This window comes from Rana temporaria, chromosome 3 (assembly GCF_905171775.1).
Source record: "Rana temporaria chromosome 3, aRanTem1.1, whole genome shotgun sequence".
Lineage (NCBI taxonomy): Eukaryota > Metazoa > Chordata > Amphibia > Anura > Ranidae > Rana > Rana temporaria.
The window spans coordinates 379,224,238-379,243,233 of NC_053491.1; the positions used below are offsets into that span (position 1 = coordinate 379,224,238).

The window sequence follows — 18,996 nt, forward strand, 5'->3', positions numbered from 1 at the left end:
GGGGCGCTAAGGGTTCATTCCGGCATTGTAAGGAATGAGGGGCCTGATTCAGGCTCCATATTGCCGTTGCCATTTCACCCCTACTGCCAAGGGCAGGAAAAAAGTCCCCCACAGGTCACCTCCCGGCCGCTAGAGCACAGTATGGGGCCCCCTGAGACTCGCCACCCTCTGGTACAGCACGGTCTGTGAAGGCAAGTGTGTGCTGAGGAGAAGCTGCAGCGCTACGTCTGTCCCCTCAGATGATTCGCGGTCTTTTTTCCCCGCCGAAACGGCCACTAGAGGCCGAACTAGTGCTGAAAACGGCGCCGGCCACAAGAAAATGGCCGCCGAATAATACAAGCGCGGCTCCGGCAAAATGGCCGCCGTTGCGCAGTTTTAAAAAGACAGTGTACCCAAAAATGACAGTACACCAAAACAGCACACACACAAATGCCCAGAATGTCCACCACAGTCCCCTGCAGTGACACAGAACAGCCCCAGCCATACCACGAGTGAAAAAATGAGCCCCAGAGAAAAAAAAAACCCGCACAGCCGTCACCCAAAGGGGGAAGGAGGGAGAGGAATAAGGGAGAGAGGAAAGCAGGGGAAAACCCTCAGTCGACCTCCCAAGGGAAAACATTCCAGCCAGACCACTTACCTGAGTAAGGGGCCACTACTTACCTGTCCTACGACTACCCGGCTGGAGGTATCCCAGACAGAACCAACGTCCGCGAACGGCATGGTTGTCAGCCAGACACACTGTGACAAGGCCATAGAGACCGGTCATATGTGTGCCCTAGAACCGAAGTTCCCCGGCCGCCCCTGGAGCAATGGGGCCTGTCGTGGACGTCCCAAAGCGGAGCTGAGGGCCGGCACACGCTCGAAGGCCGAACCTGGGGGGACTACAAGGGTCAAGGACCCAGCCTGTCACCCAGTCGGCTGTTGATAGAAGAATCGCAGGATTCAAAAATAAAATAAAAAAGCGAGGAAAAAACTCGCAAAATGCAAAAAAATTTGCAAGAAAAAACTCCAGAGTCCAGGACTCCAGAGAGAGCCTGACTCTCCTGACGGTTAGGCAGAAACAAACTGAAGCTGAAGCTGCTAGAGCAGAGTGGGGGTTATGCCTGGGGGAGCCACGCCCCCTGGGAGGAGCGGCATGAAGGAAAGTTTTTAACACCTTAAGTGCTGTAGAATTCTGCCTAAATCTCCTGGTAGGAAGAAGCATAACCCTAAGGTCAATGAAGGCTGTGTCCGTCTATGAACGAAAGAGAAAAGGACATTTTAAAAGCAAAATCGAAGGATGAAGTGAATGAGGACTGTACTAAGGTAAAGGAAGCTATTTAGGGAAACCTTTTTTTACCTTTTTACAACCCCCTTTAAGCCAATATGTATTCTGCTACATATTTTTGGTTAAAAAAAAAAAAAAAAACCAATAAGTGTATATTGATTGGTTTGCACAAAAGTTTATAGCGTCTACAAAATGGGGAATGGATTTATGGCATTTTTTATTAATATAAAAAAAAATTCTCGTAATGACAGTGATCTATGATTTTTAGCGGGATTGCGGCGGACAGATTGGACACTTTTTTTTTTTTTTTTTTTTTTTTTGGACCAGTGACCAAAGCTAAATATATCCATTGATCACTGTATAAATGACACTGGCAGAGAAGGGGTTAACACTGGGGAGCAATCAAGGGGATAAGTGTGTCCTAGGGAGGTGTTTCTAACCGTGGGGGGAGTTGACTGACTAGGAGTACAGAGAGATCGCTGTTCCTGATTTCTAGGAACAGACTATCACTGTACTCTCCTCTCTGAAGGGGGTCTGCTTTGTTTACATTGGCAGATTCCCATTCTGCCTCTTGGCTCACCTGCAGTGGGTGTGCCCGCAGTGTCTCGTGCACAAAACTATGTACAGGTCGCGCAATAGGGCCGCCCTGCCGCAGTATATATTCGGTGGGTGGTCCTTAAGTGGTTACGTAAGGCAATTGAGCTTTAATTCGAAATACCGTATTTATCTTCATATAACGCGCACCGGCGTATAGCGTGCACCCCCAACCAGGAAAGGAAACAAGGCCCGGCGGCCTTGTCCTTCTGTGGCCATCATGGTGGCCTCCCCACTGTGTTTTTCAGCTGATCCCGCGCTGTGTTTGAACCACTCCGCCGACATATACCGACATATACTCGGGCAGGCTCGGCTCCTCTCGCGTAAAGGCCGTGACCGCGAGCGGAGCCGAGTGTACTGCGCTCGGTATATGTCGGCGGAGTGGTTCAAACACAGCGCGGGAAGCAAGTATCGGCGTATATCGTGCACCCACGATTTTGCCCTGATTTTAAGGGCAAAAAAGTGCGCGGTATACGCCGATAAATACGGTAATTGATACAATGTAATTCTTATAGGAATTACATTTTATTGCAGCAATACTTCCATTTTATCCTAATCTTGAATTGGATTCTGTCCAGGTTGATAATGCAGTCACATATCTCTGCAATAGCCTTTATGCTCTGGGCTGTGTGTGCATTTAGTCCCCTGTTGATCATCACCCTTCTTCTATCACTTTTTTTGTGATGTATAGTTGCTATCAATTTTGAGAACTTGGGTTTGTAGTCATAAAATGTTCTGCTTTACATTTTCTTTCAGTAAGCACAATTGCTAAATTGAACCATATCTTGTTTTTAAAGGGCCAAGCCAGAGGATCCATCCCTATTAAATGAACCAAAAATCAAAGAGATTGCTGCTAGACATAAGAAGACATCTGCCCAGGTGATTGATTTTTTTTTTTTTTTTTTTTTTTTTTTTTATAAAAGATCAGTGGGGAAATATCATACCCGCTTTTTTAGCATTTTAGTGTAAATGAGATTTGAGGCCTTTGACCCCAGATCTCATATTTAAGAGGACCTGTCATGCTTTAGTTATTGCAAGGGATGTTTATATTCCTTGTAATAGGAATAAGTGTCTTTTTACACTGTTCTAAAAAAATAAAGTGCCGAGCTCGCGTGCAGAAGCGAACGCATCCGTGAGCAGCGCCCACATATGAAAATGGTGTTCAAACCACACGTGATGTATCGCCACTATCTGTAGAGCAAGAGCAATAATTCTAGCCCTAGACCTCTTCTGTAACTCAAAACATCCAACGGGGCAGAGGGACTCCCTATAAGGGAGTGAGAGGATCTAGCCCGCTCAACCAGCCCCGTTAGTCCTTCGCCTCTCTTTTTTAGAGACCGCGTGGTCAAAGTGCGTGCATGTTAACCCAATTTTGAGGGCGTGTAAGTGTGGTGGTTTTTGTGGGAGGGGGTGGGCGTACTAAGCGCAGGCTTACCTCGCATAGCACACCCACCGGGAGCCGGGCTGAGACCACCAAACTCAATTCACATGTAGCCGAGACCGGGATCCGAACCTCTAGCTGCAGAGGTGAATGGCTTGTCAGCGCAGTGCCAATCGCGTTGAGCCACCACAGCTCCCTTGCTCTATTTCTTCTCTGTTCTGTTCACTTCCTGCTTGTCTGATTTTACTCACCACCGTGACGGGAGGCTTTACTGCGGTGGTGAGTAATGTGCTCATCCCCTCCTGGGAACTACATCTGTGCGGCAGGACGCTCTCTACGTGTTAGAGACTTCAAGGAGGTGTGAATTACTGAGCGTGCCGCAATTCATACTGGGAAATGTAGTTCTTACATGAACAAACGATGCAAACCAGGAAGTGAATGAGAGAACAGAAACTAAAATGCCGGAGGTGATATAGATGAAGGAATTTAATAGGTATTTACTCGTTTTTTAACAGAATCATTACACTATTCTGTCTACCTTGCAGACATTAATTTTAGGCAAAACATTTTTTTCCTTTTAGTGACCCCTTTAAAAAAAACAAAAAAAAAAAAAAAAAACACTAAAGTGCGCTGGTAAGACCGCTGTGCAAATACAGTGTGACGAAGTATTGCAACGACCGCCATTTTATTCTCTAGGGTGTTAGAAAAATAAAATGTTTGGGGGTTCTAGGTAATTTTCTAGCACAAAAAAAACATGTTTTTAACTTGTAAACAACAAATCTCAGAAAGAGGCTCGGTCCTTAAGTCTAAAGTCTAGTTGAGAGAAAAGTTTTCTATCTCTGCCTTGAATAAGCACCTTGGCAAAGGAAAACCAGACTATTGTCTGCAGGGCCCCTGAGACCTGCACAATAAGTGACAAGGGACTGCAGGTTGGGCGCCAGGGATTTAGATGAACCAAAATTGAAGATTGCCGCTAGACATAAAGACATCTGTCATGTTAAGATTATGAAGACACATTGGCTAATATGATTTACATTTCAGGTTCTGCTCCGCTTCCCTATTCAGAGGAACTTGGTTGTTATCCCAAAATCTGTAACTCCTCAGCGCATTTTGGAGAATTTTCAGGTATGGAAACTTATGTCTGTATTTTTGGGGTAGTGAAGGAACTGTCCTGTTGCAATATCAATTTTTATGAACTCTCATATTGTTTATATATCATCTGCAGGTGTTTGATTTTGAACTGTCTAAGGAAGAAATGAAAGAGATAATGAGCTTTGATCGGGGCTGGAGGGTCTGTGCATTGTCTACGTAAGTATTCATTTTGCTTTTCCTGGTCATTTTTTACTTTGCTGAAGGAGTGTATTGTGAACATTGAAAATAGATTGGAAGAGGGATGAGGCAAAGTTGGTTAAATCCTTGAAACATATGATAGGTTATCACATGGCTACAGATATAAGAGTTTTCAACCATGGCGCTATGAAGGCTTTTCTTATACCCTGAGAAGTTCAGGCAGAAGCTGGTAACAATTCTTCAACCCCTTAAAGGGAATCGGACATGTATTTTAAGAAAAATAATTGTCCAACTAATGCTTGCATCCACCTTTTGTGGGCAAATAACACTAAGCTCAGATGTTCCTTAGGCAAATGGCATTCCGGTACGTACACTAGCTATATTTAAAATGGTTTATAATGAATATCTAACTAGATCAAAGGTTCATTTATTTCTATTTTCCTGATGATCGGTTTTCTTAAATTCAGTTTTTTTACTCTACCCAGCAACAGGAGCTTAAAGTGATTTTGTTACTTTATTTTATTTTTTTAATGTTACACAATGCTCTGACCTAGATTACATTTTGAAAGATTTTTTTGCTTTCTTGCATAAAATAAATTTACCACCTTTCTCATCCTGCAGAGCCAGAACACATAAGGATTATCCGTTCATTGCTGAGTATTGAGTGGATGTGTCTCTGGTAAAAGCCATGGTTGTGTTCTTGCGTTTCCTAATTGATGTCTAGCCTTTGTTATGTAGAACGCATAGTTCAGCAGTAAGGAGTGAAGCCAAGGGAGGGACTGCATCATTTGACTGATCCATTTCTCCAAAAACAAAAAGTGCCTCACTCAAGAATACATGATTGCAAGTTGGCAGGTCGCCTTAACATCATTTCTATAACAAACTGAGCAAAAACTACCTGTTTATTTTACAGCCCTCACTCCATTCTTTTTGCACTTGAAGGGTTAATTAAAGCAGTCATATTGAAATTTGAGCAACATGCTGTCACCACACTCCAGATTACTACTCCTGCAAGGAAAGCACTTGCCAGCAACTCCTCTGACAGCCGTTATTTAGATTTGCTTTTCCAAATGCATACAATAAACTTGGCTTTTCAAATTGTTTCATTTAACATTTTCTTTAATAATAAAAAAAACTACTTGTACTGGATTGTCTGCAGCTTCTTATGGTCTTGTATAGAGCATAACAGGCAGTTATAGGTAGATTGCTTTTAGTTTTAGAAAAATTAATTTCTGTGAGCAAAAAAATGGAGAAGCGCAAGAACTGACCAAGCTTGACGCCAGTGAAGTCGGGACTTTTGATCTGGTGAGTAAGTATATACCGTATTTATCGGCGTATAACGCGCACCCCAATTTTAGGAGGGAATTTTCTGGAAAAACTACAGTTATTTATAATCACTATTTAACATTAGACAAACTTTTTATGAATTATTAAAATTACTTCTTATTCTCCCATCTAGACTTTCATGATGTCACAAAAAATAAGCAGAATTTCTTTTACCCGACACCTGTAGCGCGGCTTGGGGCTTCAGCATTCTCATTCTGTGGTGAAGGGGAGGGTGAGGAAACCCAAGCGCTGGCCGAAACCTACGCCGATAAATACGGAAGATACTTCTAGATTAACAAAACGGGCATACAACCAGTATTTCCGAGCAAGCCTTAGATGGATCCCCTTTTTTTTTTTTTTTTTTCTCCTTTCACCATAGGTGGAAGGAAAGACAATCAAGATTCCCCTATTAACACAGTAAGTGTTGGTAGAATTCCCTCCACATCGCTATTGTGTCCTTTTGGCGGGGTGCCGTGGGGAGCCTTCCCGGCCAGCAGAATACAATGATTGCTGCTAGGGGCTATAGCTGCCGCATCTGTCTTGTACAAAGTGGCAGGAAAGGATGTGACCTCTTGGAGGGCACATGCATCGGTTGAACCAGGTTCTTCCATTGCATTGGCTGATGACACCTAGATCAATAAAGGGTCAACGATGCTTCATCTTCCCATGTAGATAAACTTTGCTAGAGCACTACAAGTCACATGTTTGACGAATTTTGGACTGCGAGTATTATCCATGTTGGAGTGCAAAGGGGAATGGTACCTGCATCCTGATGTTTTCTTCTAGATCTGCCAACAATGGTACACTCTGGGTGTCGCTTTCTTTGCATCCAGATAAACAGAACCTTCTACTGTTTGTTTTTTGTAGTCTTAAGATGCTGGAGGACAAGCTCTTCAGTTTAACCACTTGACCACTGGGCACTTAAACACCCTTAATAACCAGACCAATTTTCAGCTTTCGGTGCTCTCACATTTTGACAATAACTCGGTCATACAACACTGTAACCAAATGACATTTTTGTCCTTTTTTTCCCACAAATAGAGCTTTCTTTTGGTGGTATTTGATCACCTCTGCCGTTTTTTTTTTATTTTTTTCGCTATAAATGAAAGAACGAAAATTTTGTAAAAAAAAAATGAATTTCTCTTTCGTTCATAGACGGACACAGCATCCTTTGACCTTAGGGTTATGCTTCTTCCTACCAGGAGATTTAGGCAGAATTCTACAGCACTTAAGGTGTTAAAAACTTTCCTTCATGCCGCTCCTCCCAGGGGGCGTGGCTCCCCCAGGCATAACCCCCACTCTGCTTCAGCAGCCTCAGTTTTGTTTCTGCCTAACCGTCAGGAGAGTCAGGCTCTCTCTGGAGTCCTGGACTCTGGAGTTTTTTCTTGCAAAATTTTTTTGCTTTTTGCGAGTTTTTTCCTCGCTTTTTTATTTTATTTTGAATCCTGCGATTCTTCTATCAACAGCCGACTGGGTGACAGGCTGGGTCCTCGACCCTTGTAGTCCCCCCAGGTTCGGCCTTCGAGCGTGTGACGGCCCTCAGCTCCGCTTTGGGACGTCCACGACAGGCCCCATTGCTCCAGGGGCGGCCGGGGAACTTCGGTTCTAGGGCACACATATGACCGGTCTCTATGGCCTTGTCACAGTGTGTCTGGCTGACAACCATGCCGTTCGCGGACGTTGGTTCTGTCTGGGATACCTCCAGCCGGGTAGTCGCAGGACAGGTAAGTAGTGGCCCCTTACTCAGGTAAGTGGTCTGGCTGGAATGTTTTCCCTTGGGAGGTCGACTGAGGGTTTTTCCCTGCTTTCCTCTCTCCCTTATTCCTCTCCCTCCTTCCCCCTTTGGGTGACGGCTGTGCAGGGGGTTTTTTTCTCTGGGGCTCATTTTTTGTTTTTTTTCACTCGTGGTATGGCTGGGGCTGTTCTGTGTCACTGCAGGGGACTGTGGTGGACATTCTGGGCATTTTTGTGTGTGCTGTGTGCTGTTTTGGTGTACTGTCATTTTTGGGTACACTGTCTTTTTAAAACTGCGCAACGGCGGCCATTTTGCCGGAGCCGCGCTTGTATTATTCGGCGGCCATTTTCTTGTGGCCGGCGCCGTTTTCAGCACTAGTTCGGCCTCTAGTGGCTGTTTCGGCGGGGAAAAAAGACCGCGAATCATCTGAGGGGACAGACGCAGCGCTGCAGCTTCTCCTCAGCACACACTTGCCTTCACAGACCGCGCTGTACAGAGGGTGGTGAGTCTCAGGGGGCCCCATACTGTGCTCTAGCGGCCGGGAGGTGACCTGTGGGGGACTTTTTTCCTGCCATTGGCAGTGGGGGTGACACGGCAGCTGCAATATGGAGCCTGAATCAGGCCCCTCATTCCTCACAATGCCGGAATTAACCCTTAAGCGCCCCTTCCCCTGCCACATCTGTTGAGTCGGTGTCGGCTGTCCTGGAGTCTTTTTCTCACCAGGTTTGGAGCAGCCAGTGCTCGGTTGGGGGGTAAAAAAGCGCCCCCCCCGGAGGCTGTTTCTGGGGATATCTCTGACGCAGAATCTGATGCTTCTGGTTCTGTCATGTCAGAGGATGCGGGCTTAACCCACATGGACAGCGAGGATGACTCTGCTGCGGAGTCTGCTGACAAGGAATTTGTTGGAGCTCTTATTACTGCGGTGCGTGAGACTCTTCATTTAGAGGATGTGGCGGAGACACCAGCGGTGTCAGTCCCTTTTGGATTCCGCAAACCACCGCGTACCGCTAAGGTATTCCCCTGTGTTCCTTATTTAGACAATATGTTGTATAAGGAATGGGATACACCGCAAAAGGCTTTTACTATTCCTAAAAGCTTTGCTACCCGTTACCCCCTGGAGGAGGACTTTTTAAAAAAGTGGGTCACTCCTCCGTCGGTGGACCCTCCTGTGTCCAGACTGAGTAAGGCTACTACGTTGCCTGTGGAGGGGGCTCCTGCTTTCAAGGACCCCGCTGATAGGAGAGTGGAGGCCGTGGCCCGCTCCCTGTTCTCGGTGGTGGGTTCGGCGGTAAGGCCGGCTCTGGCCGGCGCCCTGGTTGCTCAGACGCTAACTGAAAGGGCGAAGCTCCTGCTGCAGGATCTGGAGGTCCAGGGTGCTTCCGAGTCCTCTAGGGACCTGGCTGAGCAGTTGATTCAGGGTCAGAAGTTTCTCTGCGAGGCGGATATGGATTAGATTCCTTTGCTTTCCAGGGCTTCTGTCTACGCAGTGGTTCTGCGCCGCCTTATATGGCTGAAGTGCTGGTCGGCTGACCAGTCCTCAAAAAAGGCCTTGATAGATTTGCCCTTTAAGGGCGGACGGCTTTTGGGGGCATCCCTGGATGACATCATTAAGGATGCCACTGGAGGTAAGAGCACCTTGCTCCCTCAGTCGGGGAAGGGTAGGGAACCTCGCCGCAAGCAAGGTCCTACTTTTACTACCCCCTAAGCGTTTTTTTTTTCGTGCGCCAGCGCGGCTGGAAAAGGTCCGCAAGGTGCAAAAGCCCTTGCTGCCGGGCGTAAGCGCCCCTGGTTCAAAAAACCGAACAAGCCTGCTTCCGCATGAAGGTCTGCCCCCGCCCGGGTCTCGGGTGGGGGGACGGCTTCACGACTTCGTGGATCGGTGGAATTCTCTTCTATCCGACCGTTGGGTTTGCGAGGTGGTCGCCTCGGGGTACAAGATAGAGTTCCTTTCTTGTCCCCCAAACAGATTTTTTCCATCCAACCTCCAGCTTCCTCCGGATCGTCGGCTAGCCCTGTCCGGGGCTGTCCAGGTTCTTCTGGACAGGGGGGTGGTTGTGCCGGTCCCCTCGCTGGAACGGTTTCGGGGGTTCTACTCCAATCTGTTCGTGGTCCCCAAGAAGGGAGGGGTTCGCCCTATCCTGGACCTAAAGGCCCTCAACTCCTTTGTCAAGGCGCAGCGATTCAGGATGGAGTCGGTCCGTTCTATCATAGCGTCCCTCCACCAGGGGGACTTCATGGCGTCCTTAGACATCATGGACGCATACCTGCATGTTCCCGTTTGCACAAGCCACCAAAGGTATCTGCGCTTTGCGATCGGGGAGGACCACTATCAATTCGTGGCCCTCCCGTTCGGGCTGGCGTCGGCATCACGGGTGTTCACCAAGGTGCTCGCCCCGATCCTGGCCTTGCTACGGCAGCGAGGGATCGCTATCGTGGGATACCTGGACGACCTTCTCCTGAGAGCTTCTTCAGGCTCAGAGTTAGAGGAGGACGTGTCCATCACGTGTCGGACTCTGCAGGAGTTTGGCTGGTTTTCTGAATCTCAGAAAATCAGTGTTGGTTCCGTCCCAGAGGCTGGAACACCTGGGGCTGGTTTTGGATTCGGGGGAGACAAAAGTGTTCCTCCCATCGCAAAACCTGCTGACCCTGCAATCTGCAGTGAGACAGTTGTTGACCCAGAAGTGGTCATCTCTTCGCTTCTGCATGCGGGTTCTGGGTCTGAGGGTGGCCTCCTTCGAGGCGGTTCTGTATGCCCAATTCCACACCAGGGTACTACAGAAGGAGATTCTGTCACGATGGGACAGGGTCCCATCTTCTCTGGATCGCCAGATTCGGTTGAGCCATCTGGCCAAATCTTCCCTGGCATGGTGGCTGACGTCTCCGGTGCTTCAGTCCGGGAAGTCTTTTCTTCCGTGCCGCTGGACAGTGGTCACGACGGAGCCAGCCTCTTCGGCTGGGGGGGCGTCTGGGGCACCCAGTCAGCCCAGGGGCGCTGGACTCGGGAGGAGTCCCGCCTGCCGATCAATATCCTGGAGCTCCGAGCAATCAAGCTGTGCCTTGTCAGGTGGTCGCTGGAGCTACAGGGCCGTCCTGTCAGGATCCAGTCCGACAACGCCACGGCCGTGGCGTACGTCAATCATCAGGGCGGCACAAGGAGCTCGGCCGCGGCGACGGAGGTCGCTCACATACTTCGGTGGGCCGAAAGGTCCGTTCCGTCCCTGTCGGCGGTATACATTCCGGGAGTTCTGAATTGGCAAGCCGACTTCCTAAGTCGCATGACTCTGGATCAAGGGGAGTGGTCTCTCCACCCGGAGGTGTTTCAGATCCTGTGCCAAAAATGGGGCACTCCAGACGTGGACCTTCTGGCGTCCCGTCTCAATCGGAAGGTACCACGGTTTGTGGCCAGGTCAAGGGACCCGTGGGCAGACGCGTTAGTGGCTCCCTGGGGTCAATATCACCTGATTTACGCCTTCCCTCCTCTAAAGGCTCCTACCCCGCCTGCTGCGCAGGGTGGAAGCCGGTGGAAGCCGAAGGTATTCCAACGATCCTGATCGCCCCAGATTGGCCGCGTCGCTCTTGGTACGCGGACCTGGTACGTCTGGTGGCAGACGCCCCCTGGCGTCTGCCTCGGAGGGAAGATCTCCTGTCTCAGGGCCCGATCTTCCATCCCGCTTTACGGTCACTGGCTTTAACGGCGTGGCTGTTGAAAACCAGGTACTGAAGGACCGGGGCCTGTCGGGCCCGGTAATCTCTACCATGCTGCGTGCACGGAAGTCCACTTCTCGAAAAATTTACATCGTACATGGAAAGCATACATCTCTATGTGTGAGGAGATGAAGTGGCACCCCGTACTTACGTGGTGTCCCGGTTCCTGCTGTTCCTACAGCGGGGAGTGGACCAGGCTCTTGCCTTGAGCACGATCAAGAGTCAGATTTCTGCTCTGGCTGTTTATTTTCAGCGTCCCTTGGCAGCGAATTCTTTGGTTCGCACGTTTGTGCAGGGGGTCCGGCATGTGGCCCCCCCGGTGCGCCCTCCGCTACCTTCTTGGGACTTGAACTTGGTCCTCTCGGCGCTTCAGCGTGCCCCCTTTGAGGACATTCGGGAGATCCCCTTGCTGACTTTGTCGCAGAAGGTGATCTTTCTGGTAGCTATTACCTCTATCAGACGAGTGTCTGAACTGGCGGCCTTGTCTTGCAAGGCCTCCTACTTGGTCATCCATCAGGATAAGGCGGTGCTGCGCCCGCAGCCCTCTTTTCTTCCGAAGGTCGTTTCGGCCTTTTCACATTAACGAGGACATTGTTGTTCCATCATTATGTCCTCAGCCGAAGAACCCGAAGGAAGCCTCTTTACATTCTCTGGATGTGGTTCGGGCCCTTCGAGTTTACTTGTCGGCGACAGCTCCGTTCCGGAAGTCGGACTCGCTGTTCGTGTCTGTGTCCGGTCCCAGTATGGGCCTGGCAGTCTCGTCGGCCACCATTTCCAGGTGGATCCGACAGGTTGTGCTTCAGGCCTACGCCCTGAAGGGGCGGGCGCCTCCCTTTCGGGTCATGGCGCATTCGACCAGGGCGATCGGGGCCTCCTGGGCTTCCGACACCAAGCCTCTGTGTTACAGGTGTGTAAGGCAGCGACCTGGTCGTCGTTCCACACTTTTTCAAAGTTTTATAAGGTGGATGTGAGTGCATCTTCTGATGCCTCCTTCGGCCGCAGGGTGTTACAGGCGGCAGTTTAAGGTTGGAGTTCCTCCGTTGAGTAACTCCGGTTTTGTTTGGGGTGTAACCTGTTTTTGCTGTGTTATTTTCCCACCCCTCGAATTTTTTTGACACTGCTTGGGGACGTCCCTAAGGTCAAAGGATGCTGTGTCCGTCTATGAACGAAAGAGAAAAAAGGATTTTTGTACTCACCGTAAAATCCATTTCTCTGAGTTCATAGACGGACACAGCACCCACCCCTCCTTTGTTTGTACTGCTTGTTGCGAACTGAGGCTGCTGAAGCAGAGTGGGGGTTATGCCTGGGGGAGCCACGCCCCCTGGGAGGAGCGGCATGAAGGAAAGTTTTTAACACCTTAAGTGCTGTAGAATTCTGCCTAAATCTCCTGGTAGGAAGAAGCATAACCCTAAGGTCAAAGGATGCTGTGTCCGTCTATGAACTCAGAGAAATGGATTTTACGGTGAGTACAAAAATCCTTTTTTCTCTTCTGTTCATAGACGGACACAGCCTTCTTTGACATTAGGGTTATGCTTCTTCCTACCAGGAGAGTTTAGGCAGAATTTAACAGCACTTAAAGTGTTAAAATCTTTCTTTCGTGCCGCTCCTCCCAGGGGGCGTGGCTCCCCCAGGCATAACCCACACCCTTCTCTAGGAGCCTCAGTCTTTTTCTGCTTAATGACAGGCGAGTCAGGCCCTCTCTGGAGTTCCTGTACTCTGGAGTTTTTTTCTGGCGCTTTTTCTCGCTTTTATTTTTTTTGTTCCTGCATTTTTTAATCCTGCGATTCTTCTATCAACAGCCGACTGGGAGACAGGCTGGGTCCTCGACTCTTGTAGTCCCCCCATGTTCGGCCATCGAGCGTGTGCCGGACCTTAGCTCAGCTTTGGGACATCCACGACAGGCCCCGTTGCTCCAGGGGCGGCCGGGGGAACTTCGGTTCTAGGGCTCACATATGACCGGTCTCTATGGCTGTGTCAGTGTGTCTGGCCGACAGCCATGCCGTTTATGGACGTTGGTTCTATCTGGGATACCTCCAGCCGGGTAGTTGCAGGACGGGTAAGTAGTGGCCCCTTACTCAGGTAAGTGGTCTGGCTGGAATGTTTCCCTGGGGAGGTCGACTGAGGGTCTGCCCTGCTTTCCTCTCTCCCCTTCCTCTCCCTCCTTCCCCTGACTGGGTAGTGGCTGTGAAGGGGGCCTCCTGGGTTTTCTTACCACCGGGGCCCGTGTGTTGTTGGGGGACTGTGTTGTTACTCTGGGGGGTGCTGCTGTGTTATATGAGGTGATTTTTACCTCAGACGGTGGCCATCTTGGATTCTTTCCTGAGGTGACAGACACAGCACAGCCTCTGGTCTTTTGTGACAGTTTTAGTGCTGTGAAACGCTGTGATTCTTCCCTGAGGTGACAGACACAGCACAGCCTCTGGTCTCTTGTGGTGATTCTTCCCTGAGGTGACAGACACATCACAGCCAGCACATCAGAGCACACCTCAGGTTTTCAACTCTCTCTGCAGCTGGTTGGGGTGGTGAGCACCAGGGGCCCCCATGCTCTGCATTAGCTGCAAGGAGGTGACCAGTGGGGATTTTTTGTCCTGCCTTGCAGGGTGGGTGACTCAGCGCTGGCGCTATGGAACCTGAGCCAGGTCTCCCTCTCCACTAGGCCTGAGTTAACCCTTAACGCCCCTTCCCCTGCCACATCTGTTATGTTGGCTGTCCTAGGTTTATTGACAGGTTTGAAGCAGCTAGTGCCCGGATGGGGGGTTAAAAAGCTCCCCCTCCCTGAGCCTGCTTCTGGGGATGTTTCTGACATGGAATCTGGTTCTGATATGTCAGAGGCTGCGGGCTTGACCCACATGGATTGTGCTGCCCCAATAGGGGCATAGGATATGAGATGCATAGCCTCAGTTAATACTAGCATTGTTATATAGATTAGAGTTTATATAGTGTGGTTTGCCTACTATTTTCTCATAGCTAAATCTATGTGTTATCCTATGCTGCCATCTAGTGGCCTTTGTTGCAATGCACATGTTTTATGTGATTCTTTGAGTTACCACATATTTTCAATGTATGAATGCCCCTCCCTGCTTCCTGTGTGGAGTACTTCCTGTGTCATCTCTTCAGCCAGCAAGCCACATGTAGAAGGACACTCATGTACTCTGCTCAGTAGGTAGGAAAGGCATCATCTTTTGACCGCACAATACTATCACCATTCATCTGCTGTTCCTGTTATCTGCTGTAACCCCTGAAGTTTAAAGAATAAACACCTCTTTTGAATGAATCGGTATTGACGAGTTCAGCTGTCTGACAAGGATTGTCCGCAGTGAGTATATCTGCTTATACAGGCCAGGCATAGAGGTCTCAGCAAGGGATATATCGCTATCGCAACAATCGGAGTCAGAATATGGATAGTGAGGATGTCTATGCTGCAGTGTCAGTTGCTGGCAAGATTTTGTTGGAGCTCTTGTTTCTGCGGTGCGTGAGACTCTAAAAATTGAGGTTGTGGCGGAGACGCCACCATGTCAGTACCTTTTGGATTTCGCAGACCGCCACGCACCGCTGAAGCGTTTCCTTGTGTTCCTTATTTGGACAATATGTTATGCAAGGAATGGGATGCACCACAAAAAGTTTGTCAAAAAACTTTGCAACCCGTTACCCCCTTGAGGGGGACTTTAAAAAAAAAAGTGTGTGTCTCTCCTCCGCCAGTGGACCCCCTATGTCCAGACTGAGCAGGGCCGCCACATTGCCTGTGGAAGGGGCTCCTGCGGTTCAGGATCCCGCCGTGGCCCGCTCCCTGTTCACGGTGGTGGGTTCGGCGGTCAGGCCCCGACTGACAGGGCGAAGCTCCTGCTGCAGGAGCTGGAAGAAGGGGACGCTTCAGAGTCCTCTAGGGACCTGGCTGAACGATTAGTTCAGGGTCAGAAGTTTCTCTGCGAGGCGGCCATGGATACGTTCTGGGGCTTCAGTCTATGCAGGGTTCTGCGGCCCCTTGTGTGGCTGAAGAGCTGGTCTGCGGACTAGTCCTCTAAGGAGGCCTTGGTGATGGCCTTTAAGGGTGAACGGTCCTTTTGGGACTTCCCTGGATGGCATCATTGTGGATGCCACGGGTGGTAAGCGCATGCTGTTACCACAGTCTGGGAAGGGCTAGGGACCTCGCCCTGGGCAAGGAACCTCCTTGACTACCTCCGAGCGTTTTTTCGCCCGCCCTGTGAGGTGGGGGGTAGGTCTACATGGTGCTTAAATCCCTGTCGCGGGGTAGCAGCGCACCTGATACCGCATGCCTAACAAGTCTGCGGACGTACCTGCTTCCGCCTGTAGGTCTGCTCCTGCCCATCTCTCGGGTGGGAGACTGGCTTCACACGTTCATGGCTCGATGGAGGTCTCTCATCTCCGACCGTTGGGGTTGCGAGGTGGTTTCCTTGGGGTACAAGATTGAGTTTCTCTCTTGTCTGCCAACAGGTTTTTCCCTCTGGCCTCCTCCGGTTGGCTCTGTCAGGGGCTGTCCAGGATCTTCTGGTCAGGGGAGTGATTGTGCCAGTTCCCTCGTTGGAACGGTCTCAGGGATTTTTACTCCATTCTGTTTGTGTCTCCACGGAGGATGGGGCCCGGTCAATCCTGGGCCTCAAGTCCCTCGTTTGTTTTGTCAAGGTGCAAACTTTCAGGTGGTGTCGATTCGCTTGGTAATAGCGGCACTCCATCAGGGGGATTTTTTTCTGGCATCCTTGGATGTCATGAACGTGTACCTACATGTTCGCGTATCCTCAAAGCACCAGAGTTTCTGTGCTTTGCGGTCAAGGGGACCATTTTTAATTGGTGTCCTTCCCATTCGGCGGGTTTTCGCCTAGGTGCTCGTCCCGATACTGGCCCGGCTGTGTCAGCGGGGGTTTGTTATCATGGGATGTCTGGACGACATTCTCCTTCGAGCTCTGCATTGGTGGAGCCGTGTCTATCACGTGTTACCTGGGCTAGTCCTGGATTCCACCGGGGCGGGAGAGTTTTTCTCCTAACGGACAAACTTCAGACTCTGCTATCTGCTGTGCAGCAGTTGCCGACCCAGAAGCGGTCATCTCTGCATTTCTGCAGGAAGGTTCTGGGTCCGTTGGTGGCCTCGTTCAAGGCGGTTCCGTATGTCCAATTCCATGCCAGGGTACTAAGGAAGGAATTGCTGTCACGATGGGACTAGCTTCCGTCATCTCTGGATTGCCAGATTCAATTGAGTCCTCTGATCATGTCTCCCCCTGGTGTGGTGGCTGGCGTTTTCCGGTGCTTCGGGCCGGAAAGTCGTTTTTTTTCTGCAGGCCACTGGACACGACGGATGCCAGCCTCTCCGGTTGGGGAGGGGCGCCGGACTCAGGTGGAGTCCTGCCTACTGATCAACGTTCTGGAGCTCCGAGCAATCAAGCTTTGCCAGGTGGTCCCTGGATCCACAGGGCCGACAGGTCAGGATCCTGTCCGATGACGCCATGGTGTAGGTTGATCATCAGGAAGGCAAACTGAGTTCTGTTGCAGCGACGGGGGTCGCGCACATCCTTTCGGTGGGTCGAAGGGTCCGTTCCGGCGCTAATGGCCGGGTACATTCCGGGAATATGGAATTGGCTAGCCGACTACCTAAGTCGCACTGCACTGGGCCAAGGAGAGTGGTCTCTCCACCTGCAGGTGTTTCGGGGTCTGTGCCGAAAGTGGGGCACTCCGGACGTGGACCTTCTAGCGTCCCGTCGATTGGTAGGTGCCACGGTTAGTGGCCAGGTTTAAGGACCCGTGGGCAGATGCGTCAGTGGCTCCATGGGGGTCACTGTCGCCTACTTTTTACACCTTCCCTCCTCGGAAGCTTCTTCCTCACCTGCTGCGCAGAGTGGAAGCTGTAGGGATTATATTAGTCCTGATTGGCCGTGTCGCTTCTGGTACGCGGACCTGATGCGTCTGGTGGCAGACGCCCCCTAGCGTCTTCCCCTGGGAATTGATCTTCTGTTACAGGGTCTGATCTTCCACCCTGTTTCACAGCCACCGGCGTGGCTGTTGAGAGCCATGGGCTTAGGGACTGAGGCCTATTGGGCTCGGTGGTCTCTGCCGTGCTGCGTGCACGGAAGTCTACCTCACGTAGGTTTTTTCCCCTCATGCATGGAAGGCCTACATCTTGGTGTGTGGGGAGATGAACTGGCACTCTCGTACATGCGTTGTGTACAGGGTTCTGCTGTCTTTGCAGCAGGGTGTGGTTCAGGCTCTCGCCTTACGTACGGTTAGGAGCCAGATTTCTGCTCTGGCTGTTTTTACTTGCAGCGACCCTTGGCGTTGCACTCCTGGGTGCGTACGTTGGGTCAGGGGGTCTGGCAGGTGGCCCCTCCGGTGCGCCCTCCATTACCCCCATGGGACTTGATTTTAGTCCTTTCAGTGCTTCGGGATGCTCCCTTTGAGGAATTTCTGGAGGTTTTTTTGTTTATTGTCGCAAAAGGTGATTTTATTTCTGGTAGCAATTACCTCGATCAGATGTGTCTGTCTGATCTGGCGGTCTTGTCTTGCAAGGCTCCCTGCTTGGTCATCCGTAAGGATGAGGTGGTGCTACGGCCGCAGCCGGTTTTTCTCCCTAAGGTCGTTTCGGCTTTTCACATTGATGTGGACATTGTTCTTCCATCCTTATGTCCTTGGCCGAAATGCCAGGAGGAGGCCACTTTGCATCCTCTGGATGTGGTCCGGGCCCTACGAGTGTACTTATATGGTACGGTTCCGTTCCGGAAGTCGGGCTCCCTGTTCGTGTCGGTGGCTGGCCCTACAAGAGGGCCTGGCAGTCTCGTCGGCCACCGTTCCTAGGTGGTTCCGACGGATTGTGCTTCAGGCCTATGCCCTGAAGGGGCGTGCGCCCCCCATTCGGGTTGTGGTGCATTCGACCAGGGCGATCGAGGCCTCTTGGGCTTCCGGCATCATGTCTCTGTGTTACAGCGGTGTTGGGATGCATCCTGGTCGTCAATCCACGCTGTTTCAAAGTTTTACGAGGTGGATGTGTGTGCATCTTTTGATGCCTTCCTCAGCCGCAGGAGTTTTATGTTTGGAGTTTCTGCGTTGAGCAACTCCGGTTTTTGTTTGGGGTGTAACCTGGTTTGCTGTGTTACTTTCCCACCCCTTGAATTTTTTGACACTGCTTGGGGACGTCCCCAATGTCAAAGAAGGCTGTGTCCGTCTATGAACGGAAGAGAAAATAGGATTTTTGTACTCAACGTAAAATCCATTTCTCTGAGTTCATAGACGGACACAGCACCCACCCCTCCTTGGTTTGTACTGCTTGTTACGGAATGAGGCTCCTAGAGCAGGGTGTGGGTTATGCCTGGGGGAGCCACGGCACGAAGGAAAGGTTTTAAGTGCTGTTAAATTCTGCCTAAACTCTCCTGGTAGGAAGAAGCATAACCCTAATTTCAAAGAAGGCTGTGTCCGTCTATGAACTCAGAGAAATGGATTTTACGGTGAGTACAAAAATCTATTTTTTTTTTTCTCTTCATTTCTATTATAACATTTTGCAAAAAAGTAATTTTTATTCATAAATTTGGCCTAAAATGTATACTGCTACATATCTTTGGTAACCAAACAAAAACAAATTTGGATATTATTTAGTCTAAGTGAAAGTTATAGGGTCTACAAGCTATGGTACCAATTACTGAAAATTGATCCATTTGATCACATCTACTGACAGCCTCTCATTTCTTGAGACCCTAACAT

The 18,996-nt window shown here is 50.1% G+C and overlaps 1 protein-coding gene across 1 annotated transcript in view; it reads left to right on the plus strand.

The window, feature by feature from the left end:
- LOC120932854 (aldo-keto reductase family 1 member B1-like) overlaps positions 1-5,676 on the plus strand; it is a 61,480-nt gene extending 55,804 nt beyond the window's left edge. The window contains exons 7-10 of the mRNA XM_040345643.1: positions 2,659-2,740; positions 4,284-4,367; positions 4,468-4,550; positions 5,154-5,676. Coding sequence (XP_040201577.1) covers positions 2,659-2,740; positions 4,284-4,367; positions 4,468-4,550; positions 5,154-5,196 — 292 coding nt within the window. The 3' untranslated portion in view covers positions 5,197-5,676. The remainder of the gene's footprint in view (positions 1-2,658; positions 2,741-4,283; positions 4,368-4,467; positions 4,551-5,153) is intronic.
- The last annotated feature ends 13,320 nt before the right edge of the window (positions 5,677-18,996 follow it).